The following is an 18,066-nucleotide window of genomic DNA, read 5'->3' on the forward strand; positions in this document are numbered from 1 at the left end:
CCAAAAAAGTACATAAACCTAATAACCCCACCTCCTTAATGCTAACTCCACCCTTTCTTCATTTACATAGATGATAAAAATACCCCTTGTGGAAAAACAATATTGTTAATAATCACATGGTAAAGCTGCCTCCCATGTTCCCCATGCCCCCCAAGTTCCAGGGCTGGGAGCCAGGGGAGTAGATCAGAGCAGGCTGGGTTTGGGTCACTCCACTTTCCACAGCCTCATGATTGCGGGGTCGGGCCTGCCCAGGACTCACCACGCATCAGGAAATGGAGCGACCCAGCCCCAACCCACTCCTCTCCGCTGGTGAGTGCTGGAGAGCAGTTCCCCCTGCCCCTCCAACCCTGCTCCTGCCCCCCTGGCAGAGGCCTGAGGCTGCCCCTCTGGCAAGGGGGCTGCGTAGGGTACCAAAATGGCAAGCGACGGCCCTGCCTCGGGGGCACCACTATTTACCTCTCTCCAGTGTGAAAACTATCCATTTATTCCAACCCTTTGTTTCCTGTCTTTTAACCAGTTATTGATCCATCAGAGGGCCTTCCCTCTTCTTCCATGACCACTTACTTTGCTTAAGAGCCTTTGGAGAGGGGCCTTGTCAAAAGCTTTCTGAAAGTCCAAGTACACCATACCTACTGGATCACCCATGTCCACATGTTTGTTGATCCCCTCAAAGAATTTTAATAGATTAGTAAGACATGGATTCCCTTTACAAAAGCCATGCTGACTCTTCCTCAACAAATTGTGTTCATCTATGTCCATATTGATTCTGTTCAAAGTTTAAAGAAAATTATCACTGAGGATGTTTAGTCCTTGTTTGCTGTACAAAATTTCTGGACTCACCTTATCAGCAGACTCTATAGTTCATTAATAGCAGTATTAATTTATTGCTTTAGAATAATGAGAACCTCAAAGAGGTTTTGACACTGAAAATTTTAATGTTGCTAATTTCTTAAAATGGCATTAATTGGTTGAAAGTTACTGAAAAACAATACAACAGAAAAGAAAAAAATATTAGACTCAGGCAGGTTCCAGACTCAAAATTTCAGGTCCCAATGTTCCTTTATTCAGTAACAGTAACAATAATGCAGTTAATATTTGGAAAGGCAGTTCCTCAGACAGTATCTGCATTTTGTATGTGTGTCTGTGTTAATTCTGTGAGTTTAAAAGTAGTTTAGAAGTCCCTAAGAAAGTTCCATGGCCCCAGTGTGCTGCACAAGAACAGGTGTTGTGGAGTTATAATTTGTCTCCACCCTCCTCTGTTTTAGAGGAAATCAGGGGTGAATGTGAGCCAGTACAGGCTGGTACTGCTTACCAGTAAGAACCCACACTGGCCCATACCCAGCCCACAGCAGCAGAGCTCCAGGCCCTTTAAATCAACACGGGAGCCCTGGGTGGAGTGGGCCAGGCAGCCTGGAAGGGGGATGTTTACCCCCCCAGCCCTGTCCCTTCCACCCAAGGTCCTGCCCCTTCCCACCCCCACCCCCTGTACCGGTAAGTGTCCTCAGTTACTTTCACCCCTGGAGGAAAGAGCTAGAATATGTGACAACAGAGGTGAACTGTTGGTAGGCAAAACAAGAATTGTTGGAGAGAATAAGGCAGGTCAACAGTAGAAATTTTTGGCGGTATAATATCCTTTAAAGGTGTGAATTTTTATAAGATTTTATAACATACCAGCAAAAAGCCCTCGTGTGGACACAGCTTATTTCATTTGGGGAACGAGCATAAGCTATTCTGGCAAAAAAAACCCAACAACCTCTTTTGTCTGTATACTCTGTCTCCAGTGAGGGTGAAGGTTTGCATATGTGGAAATGCCAGTAATAGCTACTATACCGACAAACCCTTTCTTGTGCAGGTCTACACTTAAAATGCTGCATGGACGCAGCTGTACTGCTGTAGTGCTTAAGGGAAAAAGCTCCTGCACTGACAGGACAGAGCTCTCCTGTTGGTGTAGCTAATCCACATCCCTGAGAGGTGGTTGCTGTGTCTACAGGAGAAGCTGTTTCATCAACATAGTGCCATCTACATAGGGAGTTAGGTCAGTATAACTATGTCGCTCAGGGGCATGGATTTTTCATATCCCTGGGCCACGTAGTTACAAATGACATAAGTCTGTAGTGTAGACCTGATCTTGGTCCACAAGAAGAGTCTATACACGGGGAATTAGTGCAGCGTGCATTACCTTGTGTACGTCAGCGACTGTGGACTTTTTCCCTGTGTAGACAAGCCCCAAAAGAAAATTAACCCAGTATCTGCAATTTCAGATCAGCACCTGGACCCAGAGTAAAAGAGAAGAGACCAGACCAGGAATTCCTTGCAAAGAACAGGAGGCTGGGAACAATCATCACCAGTCAGTTAATCACATTGATAAAATGTACCAGTCCCCACAAAAATTAAGGAGTACAGGAAAGATCAACTCATTTGAGAGACTTTACTCTTGTCTACACAAACAATTAGCCCATGGCAAAGTAGGGTGCTAATCTATCCTGCCCTACCTTGCTGTGGTCTAACTGTCCATGTACACCCTGCACACGTGTCAACACTGCATTAGAGCATTCTGATCTAGCTCCCTTTGGAAAAAGCTCAAAGCACATTAACCAACTGTTAATGCATGGCAGCAGGCGGCACACTGACAGTAAGTCCACAGCAGGCTAGTGCAGGGTAGATTCACGCCCCAGCTTGCCATGGCCTAATTATTTATGCAGTCAAGCTTTTTGTATCTTAAACAAAGCCCCCACAGGAGCCTTTCAGTAAGGACTACTTACAAAACAGGGGAAAGGTGAAATCAGACATATTTAGATTATTGGCGATTTGTTATGATGTAAGCTGTACACAGCAAGGAAGAAATACCAGCTGTTTATAGGCAAGGAAATGTTACATTAATGTTTTATGAGTTTAGGAATGTACGTTAATGGTCTAAATATAGTCCCTAGCACTGTGCACGTCCTTTGCTGAATCACCTGCATTTTGCCAGGACTACGTGGAAGCATTACAAACATGTCCAGCAGCTGAGCAATTATTTTCTGCTAGGATTTATGATTTTCCCCAGGAAGAGGATGCTGCGGGTATGCCTATCAAAAATCATAACCAAGAAGGGCCTGTTGAATTTAATTCGAGGAGGAGCAAAAATTTGACCAGACCTCCATGTAATCTCCACGACAGAGACTCCTGCAGCCTCAGTGCCATTCTCATGAATGTTCAATACAGCCTTGTGAATAACCTGCAAGGAAATCAAGCAAAGCATTACATTGACTATTGAGCCCTGAACAATAGCAAGAGCTAAACTTGTTTATTTTTAAAACACCATTTTTTAGAAAATCAGCTTCTCATGGTATAATTCCCCACTCTGAATCTTAGCATCCAAAAGATGGGGTACCAGCATGAATTCCTCTAAGCTCAATTACCAGCTTAGTACTTGTACCACTGCCACCAACCTGGAATTCCAGTGCCTGGTACACTCTGGTCCCCCCAAAACCTTGCCCGGGGACCCCCGAGACCCAGACCCTCTGGATCTTAACACAAGGAAAGTAAACCCTTTCCCCTCGTTGCCTCTCCCAGACTTCCCCTCCCTGGATTACCCTGGAAGATTACTGTGATTCAAACTCCTTAAATCTTAAAACAGAGAGGAAAATTCACCTTCCCCCCTCCTTCTTTCTCCCCCTCCCAGACTCTCCCTGAGAGAGAAAGTAATCCTAACACAGAGAGAAAATTAACCTCTCTCTCCCCCCTTCCCAACTTTCTCCCCACCACTTCCCTGGTGGCTCCAGACCCAGTCCCCTGGGGTCTCACCAGAATAAAAAAACAATCATGTTCTTAAACAAGAAAAGCTTTTAATTAAGGAAAGAAAAAACAGTAAAAATTATCTTTGTAAATTTAAGATGGAATATGTTACAGGGTCTTTCAGCTATAGACACTGGGAATACCCTAAGTTTACAAGTACAAAGTAAAATCCTTTCAGCAAAATACAAATTTGAACTTCTTCCAGCCAACTACACATTTGCAAATAAAGAATATAAACATAAGTCTAACTCGCTTTATCTACCTAGTACTTACAATTCTGAGCACATAAGAGCCTGCATCAGAGAGATTGGAGAGAAACCTGGTTGCATGTCTGGCCCCTCTGAGAACCCAGAGAGAACAACCACCAAATTCTAACAGCACACACAAAAACTTCCCTCCCTCAATATTTGAAAGTATCCTGTCCCCTGATTGGTCCTCTGGTCAAGTGACAGCCAGGCTCACTGATCTTGTTAACCCTTTCCAGGCAAAAGAGATATGAAGTACTTCTGTTCTATTAACTCTTACTTATCTATTTATGACACAGCTATTAAGAAGCAAGTAGGGTATGGCCAAGTCTACACTGCAAAGTGTTGTCAGAATAGCTAGGTTGGCCGCACATGTGAAAAACTCACACCTCCTAGCCGATATAGCAATGCCAGCAAAACCCCCCAGTGTAGAGGTAGCTAAGCTGATAAAAAAAGTGCTTCTGTTGGCTTAGCTAACATTGAGGCAGTGTTAGTGTGCTGGCAGAAAAACTCCTTCTGTTTACCCCTTTTTCCAGATCATTTATGACTATATTGAACAGCATTGATTCCAGTGCAGATTCTTGGGACCGCTCTCCATTCTGAAAACTGATGATTTAGTCCTACTCTTCTTTTCCTTTTAACCAGTTACTGAGCCATGAGAGGATCTTCCCTTTTATCCCATTGTTAAAGAGCCTTTTGTGATGGCCCTTGTCAAAGGCTTTCTGAAAGTCAAAGTACACTATACCCACTGGATGACCTTTGTGTACGTGTGTGTTGAGCCCCCCACCAAAGAAGTCTCATAGGTTGATGAGGCACTATGTTGATAGTTGGCAGAATTCGAGATTTAAAAAAAAATAATTTTGCTGGATAATATTGTTTAAGCATTTGTCTATATTTCTTTATTGAAATGTTCATAGTTGTGCATAATTACTGGTTTCTACGGTTTTTTCTTTTTATTGATTTACATTTTCACAGTTGCAGGAAATTATGGGACAGGGGCCGATAATAATTATTTAGTGACAGTAGATGTTGAGACTCAAAAAGTTATCCCTTTATAACCATTGAAACACAAATTGTCAACATCACATGTCCAAACATACAAAGTAAATATCCTTAAAGCATCCTCTAATACATTCTCAAGGAACATTTTTTTCACTTTGCCTCTCCATAAATTTAGATTACCATTGATGGAAATATTTTTTTCATTGGTTTGTGTGGCTATGGTTAAATCAACATTTATCGATAAAAATGTAGTCCTTCCAAGTAGAGCTATGCACAGATACAAATTTATATCCATGAATGTGCATATCCACAGCTATAAATTGGTATCCGCAGAACTGCAGGGCTCTCCCAGGAACTGCAGCGGTGAAAGGAGCAGAACATGGGGCTGCCGCTCCCAAGAGCCAGTACTTGACCGACAGCTCCTCCGGTGTGGCCGTACTATCCCCAGTCCCGCTCACTGGGGTGGGCACCAGACTGACCGGCAGCTGTCCCTGGTCATGCTCTTGTATTCAAGTGACACGCATGCCCCCAGACAGGATATGCAGACAGCTGTGTGGAAGAGATGGGAGCGGGGCTGCAGGCTGTACAACCGTGCCGGAGGAACTGCTGATGCGGGGCGCTGGCTCCTGGAAACAGCGTCCCCACATTCTGCTCCTTTTCGCTGCTGCAGTTCCCAGGAGAGCCCTGTGGTTCCACGGATAGGGCTTTCTGTCCGTGGATATCTGCATCCACAGATATAAATTTGTATCCGTGCAGGACTCTACTTCCAAGCCTAACTATCTCTAAAGAGATTTAGAGACTATTTTGCCAAGTCCAATTTGTTCTTTTAATAATTACATATAATGGCCAAAATATTACTTTATTTTATACTTGTGTCTTTTCCCAATGTCCTCCAGCCTCTGTACATATAATGCGTAATCACTTCTAAGCATGTTAATTCTCAATTTTAGCAAAGACAGACTCTCTTTGCCTCCTTTTCTTTGTACCCAAACTGTATCTACTCGTCTCAGAGGGAGTTTTGCCAATGAGTTCGATGAGAGCAGGATCAAACCCTTCAATGTTATAAAATATAAATGTAACATTTGTAGGAACAGACAAATCTATTTGTTACCATCTTTGTTTACAAACTTACTTTTGAAACCTTTAGTTGAGACTTTTCAGTGATTCCAGATAGATCAGCTTGGTCAGTGAACACATCAGTCACACCCATTTTCTGGAATACTTCTTTTATGTCACAGGTATCAGAAACAGAAAATTTTGGAATGTGCAGATATATTGTTCTGTTAAAAAAGAGATACAGAAAATTTCTGGCAAATCATCTAATTCAGAGCCCACTGCAGAATAGGGTCAAGTTGGTGACACTTTTATTTACCTCTCGAACTGTTAAAGAGTCTGTGCGCTGTATTTGACCGGCAGGTTTGAACAGTGTGTTTGAGTAAGGACTGAGTATCTATGGAAGACAGTTCCTTATCAAAAGCCTATATTCTCAACTATAACCCTTTATGCAAGAGTCCGTTGTAGTTCACTGATTCTGTGGCTATTTTATGATGCCCCTGGGCCTAGTGTAGATAAGAGCAGCTTTGGTAGTATTCTAATTTAGTACTGTAGGCTAAGGTGCTCTAATAGGCCATCTGCCACCCACAGCTGCCCAGAGGATTGAGGGGGCCTGGGGTCTTCAGCGGCTGGGACCCCCGCTTTGGCGGTAATTCGGTGGTGGTGGGTCCTTCCGCTCTGGGACCCACGGCTGAAGTGCCCCAAAGACCCGTGGCAGGCCCCCCTGCCCCTGCTGCTGAATTACCGCCGAAGACCCGGAGTGGAAGAAGCTCCGGGGGCCCTAGCCCCACAAGAGTTTTCCGGGGCCCCCAGAGCGAGTGAAGAACCCCGCTCCAGGGGCACTGAAAAACTCATGGGGGCCCCTGTGGAGCCCAGGGCCTGGGGCAAATTGCCCCACTTGCCCTCCCCTCTGGGCGGCCCTGCTGCCACCTGGCGATTGCCAGAGTGGAGTAGAGTTCGGGTCATGTCAGATACCAGTCTCAACATATCCCTTGTGCCAGGGGCATAAGGAAATATGTGGCAAGGTGTGGTGGCAAAGGTGCCAGTGCCAGATGGCTACTCCCCACTACCAGGGAATTCATTGGTAAGTCTCTCAGTAGCAGTAGCATTAGCCCCATTTTACAGATGGAGAAACTGAGGCCATGTCTACACTATGGGTGCTACAACAGAGTAGCTATGGCACTATATCGATGGCTCTATAACCCAGTAGTTAGACTACAGAGCCAGAAGGACTTTGTAAAGCACTGTAGGAACTCCACCACACAAAGTGATGGTAGCTAGGTTGATGGAGGATTTTTCCCTTGACCTAGCTGTGTCTACATAGAGGGTTAGGTTGGCATAGCTACAGCACCTTGTGGAATTTTCATACCAGTCAGCACCATAGCTATGGAGACCTACAGTAAGTTTTAAGTGTAGACCTAGCCTGAGGCACAGAGAGATGGTCACACAGCAGATGCATAGCAAAGCAAAGAAAAGAACCCTGGTCACCTGACTCCCCACTCAGTGCCTTTCCACTGGACCACACTGCCTCTGCAGTCAGTACACAGAATGGCAACTTGGTGTGTGTAACTTAGACCTGGGTTACCTTTCCCCCCAGTAAAACACATGGGAGTAACCTAAGAGTATGTCTACACTGCAATAAAAGACCCACAGTATGGCTGCAGCTGGCCCAAGTAAACACTCAGGCAGGTATATTAGCTCTGAGACTCTGCAAGGTGTTGGGTCTCAGAATCTGGACTCCAGCCACAGTCCACACTCCAGCTCTGCCTAAGCCCCACGAGCCTAAGTCACTGACATGGGCTCTGATACTCCATGCCATGGGTTTTTACTGCACTGTAGACATATCCCTAGAGGGTAAGTATGGACTTGGGTTCCATACCCTGCCCATCACAGAATGCCCATGTTCTAGTTCATTTGCTATATAATCCTCACAGGATCATTGGGAGAGCATTGTATTCTGCTTCTCACCTGGTGAGAACTCACCTAGTCCCTATGCAGACCCTAATTCTGCCACAGAAGCAACAGACTATGCATGGCCTTCATCACTATGCTAAGTGAGTGCCTCACAATTAATGAATAAATGTTATTTTCACCGTTCCCCTGTGAGGTAAGGAAGTATTATCTTCATGTTACAGATGAGGAACCTGGGCAAACATCAGACAAAGTGACTTGCCCAAGGAAATCTGTGGCTGAGCCAGGAACTGAATGCAGGTCTCCTGAGTCCTAGTTCAAGGTCCTGTTCACTAAATCACCCTTCCCATCTGCCCCTTCTCGTGAAAGGAAAGGGAGGCCTGTTCTTTAAGGGGCCCTCTGTGTGCAGATTTCAGTTGAACTATCAGTCCCTAATAGTTTGTTTTCATGTGATATTCTGTCCTAATTTGAGGTAAAACATTTCTCAATGCAGCTGTAGCTAAAAGATTACCTTTCTTTGAAGGCCTTTTTCCATTTAGACAAAGTTTTTTTCAAGAGAGCTTTTTCCACTTCCTTCATTTTTTCTTCATCAGGCAGAATAAACAATGCTACAGCATTTCCACTGTAAGGTATTTGCACCAGCCAGCAAGACAGTTCCTTATCATAGTGATGTTTGTAACTGCCTTTGCGGTACATCATATTAACTTTAACAGAGGTTTTCCCATCCACAAAAAAATCCTCTTCTTTTGTGTAAAAAGAATTAAAGGGGTTTTCCCAATGGGCTTATGACAAAAAAGAAAGAGAATGCAATTGAATATACTTCAAAGAGGAAATATTAGTATGAATAAAACTAATTCAAGTGCACCAAGCCCACAGGATCTGATCCTGCAACTTCATTTATAGCAAATGTGTTTTATAAGTTTTCAATTTTATGAAGCTTGGCTTTAGTGCTATTCTCTTAGATATTTAAAGGCCACTATTAACTGATAGAGTTGTGAACATCATATCTAAACTGAGCCTGTATATATCCATCAGATTAATACATATTGCATAGAAAGTTTGGTATTTGCTTCAAAATCAGTTCCTTCCACTCTTAAGTGGGGAAAAAACACATTTGCAGTCTTACAGAATGACTTTCCAGATTGGAGTATTTCCCAGACAGAGCATCTCACAGGCCCAGCAGTGATGACAGGGTCCCTTCATTTAAAATATAAATTTAAGTTTCATTGTCCTAGATTTTAGTCAACCTTCAAAAGCTCATGCTTGCAATAAAAGCCCACATTATAACAATTCTTACCTTTAAAGAAAACATAGTTAATAAGAATCATTACAGTGAGTGGATCAAGATCCTGGACTAAATCAACAATTTCCCCATGGGTTTTCTTCTCAATGTAATTGTTGATCTGTTTCACAGCATTGGTAGAATTGTTAAAGTCACTAGAAAAAACTTCTGATTTATAAAAGTTTTTAACATCTTCTAAAAACTTTTTCTGTGGTTTCAGTGTCTCTTCTAGGAAAAGGGCATTGCCCATATTCAGCTGGATCTTCCTGTCTGGACGGTTTAGCGCACAGATGAGATGGCAAAAGCCTTCATGTATTTCCTTTTCCTGAGTCTTGTTCAGGTCAAAGGTGAGTCCTTTGTGAATCTGATTCAGAGTAGCTGATTTAGCCCCAAGTGCCAGCATTGAAAAGGCAGTAGAGATGCTTATGGGAGAGAAGAAAATATTTTTGTCAGCTGCCTCTGATATTACTTGCTTGTAAAATCTAAATGCGAAGTCAATATTGCTGGGCACCAGTTTGAAGTAGACCTTGCTTTCACATGGATAAACTCCTTCAATGGGGCAATTTTGTTCCCTGGTGGATGCATTTTTATGACCACCCCAGTCATTGCGATGATCAGGCTGACGATGACAATGACTGATTGCTTGAAGTCCAGTCAGTAACAAACACACAGAGAGGGTGGGCTTCATTTTCCTTTGGCTTTATTCTGCAGAATATTTAGATTTACAGAAGTTAGTTAAGAAAATTATTCCTTTTTTCCTGTGTACTATGAGAGCTGTTGCTTACTGTTCAGCGATTAACACCTGTTGTGGAATCCATTGGAGCTACACTATGGATGAATTTGTCCCATTGATATCACATTCCAGGCTAATGTTATAGAACTCACCTTTCCAAGACACAAAAGTTTGCATGTGGCCTTTTTAATCAGTCACAACGAGCCAGAACAAATGACAGCATGGCATGGAGCTTGAAACAAAGTGAAATTCCTTCCTCAAAAATGTAAAAAGCTCACTTTCAAGATTTCACATTTCAGATGCCAATAACTCTCAGATAAGGACGGCTCTAGGGATTTTGCCGCCCCAAGCACGGCAGGCAGGCTGCCTTTGGCGGCTTGCCTGCGGAGGGTCCGCTGGTCCCACGGCTTTGGCGGACCTCCCTCAGGCAAGCCGTCGAAGGCAGCATGCCTGCCCCCTCGCGGCAACTGGCAGAGCGCCCCCCGTGGCTTGCCACCCCAAGCACGCGTTTGGCGTGCTGGGGCCCGGAGCTGCTCCTGCTCTCAGAAGAAATATATGCCTCCTGATAAACTCTTTGTTGTGATCACATACTCTCTCAAATGAGATAGTGTAGATCTTATTAAGGTTCATATAAACTTGCAAAAGACTGAAAACTTTCAGAACACCTTTTCCCAGTAAAAATTGGATTGCAAACATTTACTTTTATAATCTACACTTTGGGATTGCTGTTTCTGCTATATTTACCTTCCACAGTTTACCAGGTCATTAAAATCTGCTAATTAAATAAAAATGTTCTATAAAACACAAAGTACAGTGTTCCGCACAGAATTCATTCTTTGGGTTTCTACTACCAATTATTATTTTTGGTACAAGTTTCCTAAAAGGCAAATAAAATGGAAGGGTCATTAATGGATCTCTGGTAATAATCTCTCTGCAAAGTCACATGAAAAAGATCTATATGGCTTCCTAGCATGTTTTTCTGCCATTTTAGTCAAAATGTTGACAGTATCCCATCATTTAAAATATCAGTTGCAGTTACTTTGTCCTAGCTCCCTCCTTCACCAGAACGCTAGTTTATAATGGCCCCTTGAGTGTTTTATGCATTTTTGTTTTTTTAAATCAGAATAGGGTGTTCTCTCTACCTGTTACAAAGTCACCCACATGTAAACTAAATAATTCCATAAAGTACATATAATACAGCTAATTAGAAATCAAAGAATCCATGGAAAAATTAAGACAGTACTCACAGTACATTACAAAGGATCCACTATGTTCATCTGATCTGGACTGCTCCTTGCTCTATTAATTACTGCTGAACAGCAGTGTCCTCCATTAATCATTAATCAGATCAAATAAAAATTACGAGAGAGGATGCATAGCAAACAATGATGAAGCTTGTTTTTCTGGGACATTTTGCCCACCTTTTGCCCATGCAGTACAGATTTGAGCTACCAGTCAGAGATGGCGGAGCGCAGAAGAGGCAGTGTTTCTTGCTGCCCCCCGCTTGCCTGCAGAAGCCTCCTTATGCAAGCAGTATGTGATTGGATCTCCACTGGAACTGAAGTGTTTTTGCCCAGGAGTGGCCACTCTTCACAATATGCTGAGGAATTTAGTGACAGCAGGTCATGGGAGCCACTTAGGGATTGGGGACAAATTTCCCAGTGGCACCACAAGCTGCATCCTTCACCTCTTTTAATGTATCCCCCATTCTCACACAGTAGAGGAGACAATAAATGTAAGATAGGTCATTTGGCGAAGATCCTCAAAGATATTTAGGTGCCTAACTCCCAGTCTGGGCCTTTTTTACTCCTTTTCACAAGTGATTTCTTTTCTCCCCTCCACAGATTTTGCTGTTCATGCATTTCCTGCATGGAACCCTGTTCACATTAGACATGAGCACAAAGCTATGGCCAGTGTGATTAGAACTAGGATTACTGGTGGCCTTTACACCCGTGTCAGAATTTTCCAATGGTTTTCTATGGCCAGTTTGGGAGTTTGCATTGCCCACATATTTATTTTAAAATAACTCTCTGGATACTCATTTTCTAAGAGGATTGTGTGCTAGTGGGCAAGCATGTGCCAGGTCCTAACTGCTCACCAGGGTGAGATTATCAGAAGTGCTCAGTGGCACCTCACACAGCCAAATTGCTGCAGGGGGATAACAATGTTCCCTTCCTCAAATGGAGGCTAGGGGCAACAAAAGAAGTGGAAGACAGCAAGCAAAGGTGGAAGGCTGGAGAGTTGGGCTAAATGTATAATGAAAGAGTGCCTATATGAAACACCAACCAGAGAACTGCAGACAATGTCCATTGCTCTATGAAGGAGTTAAGGAGTCAGAAAATGCCTGTGAATGAAACTCTGCCCAGATGTGTGGACAAATGAGGATAAAGAATAGAAAGTTTTATCTGGCTCGGCAGTTCTCAAACTGTAGGTTGGGCCCCCAAAGTGGGTCACGACTCTCTTTTAATGGGGGTGTCAGGGCTGGCGTTGGACTTCCTGGGACCCGGGGTCAAAGCTTCAGCCCAAGCCCCACTGCCCAGGACCAAAGCTGAAGCCTGAGGGCTTTAGCTCTGGGTAGCAGGGCTCAGGTTACAGGCCCCTGCCTGGGGCTGAAGCCCTTGGGCCCTGTCCTAGGAAGCAGGGTTTCAGTCCCACCTACAGGGGTTTTGTTGTAAAGGAGGTTGCAGTACAATGAAGTTTGAGAAGGCTCATTAAATGTAGGAAAGACAAGGAGCCTGGAACTAATATATGGAGAGATACTGATCTCATAGAACTGGAAGGGGACCCCAAAAGGTCCTTGTGTCCAGCCCCCTGCTTTCACTAGCAGGACCAAGTACTGATTTTGCCCCACATCCCTAAGCAGGACCAAGTACTGATTTTGCCCCACATCCCTAAGCAGCCCCCTTAGGGATTGAACTCACAACCCTGGGTTTAGCAGGCTAGTGCTCAAACCACTGGGCTATCCCTCCCCCTATATCAAGATTAGGAATCAGTGAGGAAAATGAGAGGACTGGAAGCCAGTTGGCTAGGAGAGGGGCAATGAGATTTGATGAGGACCTGGTGGGGAGGAGGAGATTGGGGCTAAGAACCACTGGCAGTGGGAAGAGGAGACCAGGATCTGGGGTTGGGGAGAACTTGGACTGGCTGGACAAGAAGACTAGAGCAAGGGACCAGAGAAGGGACAATAACTGAGACTGAATGAGGATGAGAAATGAGTGTAGAAACAGTTAACAATCACATAATTAAAATCTGTGACATAATGCATACTCACAGTGGGGCTGAATTAAGGTTACATGGGCAACCTTAGTTCTGGCATTGTGTGTGTGTGTATGTGTCCCAATTCCAGGGGATTCTGCTTGTGTAAAGCAGTGGCAATTCAGTGGTTACTAAGAACATGGTGTGGGATCCAGATCAAAACACAGAGCAGAAGGTCAATGACTTATAAAGTAATTGATCCCTCTTCTTATCTTAGCCCAGGCTTCAGGTGACAGATAAATACATTTATGATATATCGAAGCTTTGATAACATTTTCAGGATTTCAGGTAGGGCCAGCTATTCTCTGACTGCTGCTATATATATTCCATACTTATATTCTTTGGCACCATGTATTTAAAATGGGAACAGAACATATTAGCTGGTGAATGGTTGCAATGTTTCTTTATTCAATAACAGTAGCTGTCACTCACAGCTAACATCCTGATGAAGCAATTCCCAGTAGGTACATTTTAGAAGTTTGTGACCTCAGCTGTTGTTTACCATTCCCCCAGTCCACTTGTGCTGGGGGAGAGCTTTTCTGGAACTTCCTTTGTGTTTTTTTGAAACTTCTTTTGTTTTATGGGAGGGACCAGCAGAAAGCTGGAGCATGCAGAAAATGGGGGCGAACTATTAGTACAAAAAAATAGCAAATGTTTGAAAGAACCTGCTGGAGAGATAGAACTTGAAAGAAACTAGCTTGATAGCCTAGCTCAGTCTGCAGTGCCAGACCAGCAGCAGGTGCCTAGCCAGAAGTATGGGAAGTGGACAGTACTTGGGAATATCAAGAGACAGATTGGCAGGACCTGCCTGGGAACAGTCATTGGTATGTTGAACGAGCTGATAAAGTAAATACAAAATAACCCCAAATTTATTGGTTGAGGACAGCACAAGTAAACGGAGAAACTTTGCAATTTAAACCACTATCCTCCAGAAACCTTATCAGGAATCAGTTTCCGGTGAAGTTTGGGTAACATATTTGTTGACTCCAAAATTTTCCAAATTATAAAACTGAGGAGAAATTAAGCCTCCCCTTTCAAAGCACCATTTCTAACAGCCATTGCTTGCTGTACTGATCTGCTCCGGGACACAAAGCAAACCATTAATGCGGAATGCTCATGCTATTAAACACAGAGGCAGAGGGTGTGTGTGTGCCTATGTGAGAGAGAGAGAGAGAGAGAGAGAGATTGCTGTGTAGAGAGCCCAGGAAGGGAGGCAGGGTTGATGTCAGGGTTTCCCCCTCCCTCTGCCTCAGGACTGGTTGCTTCCTGCCGCTGTCTGAACTTAAAAGAGAGCATGCTGACACACTCTCTGTCCCCCAAAACAGTCTCTTTCCCCCACTCCATACATACACACACACTCTACACCAGGACTGCAGAATCAGGCATGACAATGTCAGTTACTTTTACAATTGCAATTGCACTTAGGAAAAAGATACCATACTCATACTACAGGGAACAGCGCAGGATAAGAAACATAGCAGACAAATATAACGTGTCCTGAGTAGGGCGTGGTGTGAATTTGTACAACTCCAAAAGACCTGCTAGGAGGCATTGTACCTATATATGGAGGCACAATGTCTCTTGGAGCTCCTTGAAATGCAGAAGGAGCAATTCCAACATTTGCAATGGCAGTAGGAGCAGACCCTTTCATATGACAAAATATAATCACAGCTACAGAAAAATCCACTTCTTTCAAACAGAAATTACCAACTTACTTTTGAAACCTTCAGCTGTCTGGCTCTGGAATGATTCCGGACAGACCAATGTGGTCAATGAACCTCTGTCACGCCCATTTTCTCAGATCTCTCTTTTTTATCATAGGTACCAGAAATAGAACATTTTGTCCTATACTGATTATTTTGCTGTTCAAAAAAAAAAAAAAAAAGGTTGTGCAGCCATGAGAATTTAGAGTAGCCCTGACTGTTTTCTCTGTTTGCTACAAATTCACCCATAAACTAAACTGCATATAACATGAATTCAAAATGTCAGGAAAAATTAATGCAGTACTTACAGTAATTCAAAAGGATCCTGCCATGCCCAGCCGATCTGCACTTCTCTTTGCTGTATTATTTACTACTAAACAGTATTAAACATAGTGTCTTATAGTGAATACGATTCTGATCAAGTAAAAAATATCAGAAAGAATATAGAGTAAACAATAAGGCAGTTCATTTTTCTGAACACCTAAAACAAGATGCCCACTGTCCAGTACAGAATGGAGCCAATGCTAAGGGAGGGAAGGGATCTGGCCATCACATAGACAGAAGCAGTGACTAAGCTGCTTGCTGTTCCCCAGCTTTTCGGTTTGTATATGAGTAATTAGAGCTTCACTGAAATGAGGAACCCATGCCCACAAGCAGCTCCCCGAACACTATGGTTCCCTGGGACAGGCACTAAACTTCATTTCCAAAAAGCCAGACAGGTTACTATTGCTCAGATGACCGTTATCTTCCAGAAGATAGGATTGGTATGTTCTGCGTTGGGAGAGAGGGAGCCAATAGCATGAGAGTGTGCTATGCTGATGAGAGGAAACTGTTCCCTGGAATCGATAAAGACATCTGATTGTAGAGCCACATTACTGGGGCTTGGCGGCCATCTGGCACTGCAATCCTCACCCCCATTGTCTCATCTCTAGATATCAATATCCACCCAATGAGGAGTCGATGGAGATGCACCACACTGAACCCTGTTCCACAAGAGCTACTTGCCCCTTCCACATGTTTTTACATAGGAAAGTGTGATCAAGACCCTAAATTCCTGTTTATGCATAACCTGCATCTTGTCCATTTTAGACATGACAGTCAGCCTCTTAACGTGATTTGAACTGGGATTTTAACACTTCCCTTTACACCAAAACTCTAACACTGGGCCTTCTGATTATATAAAATACTACAGCCTGCAGCACCACTCCAAGTAGTCAGGAACCACCACAGATAAAAATGTAAGCTCCAGTCCTGCAAGGAGTTACACATCTACTGAATTTTAAGCATGTGAGTGATACTGAGTATTTATGTGCTTAAAGATAAACCTGTTTTTCAGTCTTTGCTAGATCAGGCCATAAGCCAATAAGTAATAAAAATAAAAATATTCAAAAGAACGACACTTCAAAGAAATGGAAATGTTTCATGGAGACATGTCAGTTTGGTAGAAGTTGTATATGTTTCAACTAAAAGTTTTGAATTTTTTCCAATATTTTTTTTACTAGCATTTCATTTTTTTTTGTAAACTTTTTGCCAACGTTTTTTTCCTGTGTGTGAGGGGTGAGGGGAGCAGAAAAGTGAGAGAAAGTGAGATTTTTCTCCATAAAATTGAAATTAAGTTTTGTGTACTCTTCTGAAAAAATTATTTTAGAAAATTATCAGCCCATCCCCAATTCATAAAAAAGTGAATGAAACAAGAAAAGTATTAGAGTATAATTAACTCCTATAGCTAGTTCATTATAGTCTACGTATGCAGGCTGACAGGCACCAATCCTGCCAGGAAGAGCAATCATTTCAGCAATAAGAACAGAATAAATACAGGTCAAGGAAGATGCAGTTAGCTTTAGGGTTCATATGCATAGGGCTCCCCATCCTAAGGTTGGGGAGTCCTATGAGTCCTTGGAGCAAGGGTTAGGGTTCCTATGGGCAGGGATCTTTATGCTAAGGTTAGGGTTCCTATCATTAGGGTACTTGGAGTTAGGGTTCCTCTGGATAGGCCTCCCCATCCTGGCGTAAGAGTTCCTATAGTTAGGGTATTTGGAGCTATAGTTAGGGAGTGTAGGGTTAGGATGCTTGTAGCTAGGCTTAGGTTCTTATAGGTTGGCCTCCCAGCAATAGGATTATGATTCCTGTGGGTACAAATCTCTGCACCAGGGCTAGGACTCCTATGGTTAGGGTATTGGAGCCAGAGTTAGGGTTCTTAGGGGTAGGGGACTTGGAGGGTTAGGGTTCCTATGGATACAGCTCTCTGCCCTAGGGTTAGTATGCACACAGAGCAGTTACCTTTTTCCATAACGGATGTTCTGCGAGATGTGTTGCTCACGTCCATGCAACTTATGTGTGTGTGCTTGCCACATGCACCAGTGCCGGAAGTTTTTTCCCTCTGCAGTAGCTGTAGGGGACTGGCTCTGGCACCCCCTAGAGTGGTGTGCATATGGTGCAGTATATAGGGCGCTGCCAGCTCCCCCCACCCTCTGTTCCTTCTTGCTGGAAACTTCGACCATGGGGAAGGAAGGTGGGTTGTGGAATGGACATGCACAACACATCTCGAAGGACACCAGTTATGGAAAAAGGTAACAGTCTTGTATGTATCTCTACCCATAGGAACCCTAACCCTAGCTCCAAGCACTCTACTCAGAACAACATTAACTTCACTAAGAAGCAGTTCAACTCTCGCAGGTCCAGGACTAGTTGCAGACTGCCCTTGGCTTTTGGGACTAAAAAGTAATGGGAATAGAAGCCCTTGTCCCTGTACTCTGAAGGAACACCCCCCAGTGCACTTAGCTACAGTAACCCCTCTACTTCCTGTTCAAGGAGACTCTTGTTAGAAGGGTCCCTGAAGAGGGGGGTGGGAAGGAGGGGGTGGAAAGCAACTGAAGGGCGTAACCCCACACCACCGTACTGAGGACCCATCAGTCCGATGTTATAGATGCCCATGCAGGGAGGAAAGGAGAATGGTGGTTGGCAAAAATAGGAGAGGAAGGATCAGGGAACAGTCTGGTAGGTTGCCCTCAGGCATATTGTCAAAATGAGTGCTTGCCCGCCTGCTTATTGCAGGCTGTGCTTGGCTGAGAAGCCTGCTGGCTAGGATGCTGCTTGTAGCCTCTG

At 43.7% G+C, this 18,066-nt stretch overlaps 2 protein-coding genes across 4 annotated transcripts in view; both read right to left on the minus strand.

The window, feature by feature from the left end:
- Nucleotides 1-18,066, minus strand: part of LOC127051761 (alpha-1-antiproteinase 2-like) — a 298,892-nt gene that overhangs the window by 95,373 nt on the left and 185,453 nt on the right. The window lies entirely within an intron of this gene.
- LOC127051759 (alpha-1-antitrypsin-like protein GS55-MS) lies at nucleotides 2,714-11,511 on the minus strand. Of its 3 annotated transcripts, none has more exons than XM_050954482.1 (5): nucleotides 11,425-11,511; nucleotides 9,286-9,975; nucleotides 8,500-8,770; nucleotides 6,157-6,304; nucleotides 2,714-3,217 (listed from the first exon to the last, which is right to left on the minus strand). In XM_050954482.1, exons 2-5 carry the CDS (start codon nucleotides 9,956-9,958, stop codon nucleotides 3,014-3,016), a joined length of 1,296 nt encoding a protein of 431 aa, XP_050810439.1. In that variant the 5' UTR covers nucleotides 9,959-9,975; nucleotides 11,425-11,511; the 3' UTR covers nucleotides 2,714-3,013. The 3 variants fall into 3 exon arrangements, with proteins under 3 accessions (XP_050810439.1, XP_050810440.1, XP_050810438.1); XM_050954483.1 differs by having other exon boundaries at nucleotides 9,286-9,692; nucleotides 11,251-11,475; XM_050954481.1 differs by having other exon boundaries at nucleotides 11,251-11,475.

Source organism: Gopherus flavomarginatus, chromosome 5 (genome assembly GCF_025201925.1).
Source record: "Gopherus flavomarginatus isolate rGopFla2 chromosome 5, rGopFla2.mat.asm, whole genome shotgun sequence".
Classification (NCBI taxonomy): Eukaryota; Metazoa; Chordata; order Testudines; family Testudinidae; genus Gopherus; species Gopherus flavomarginatus.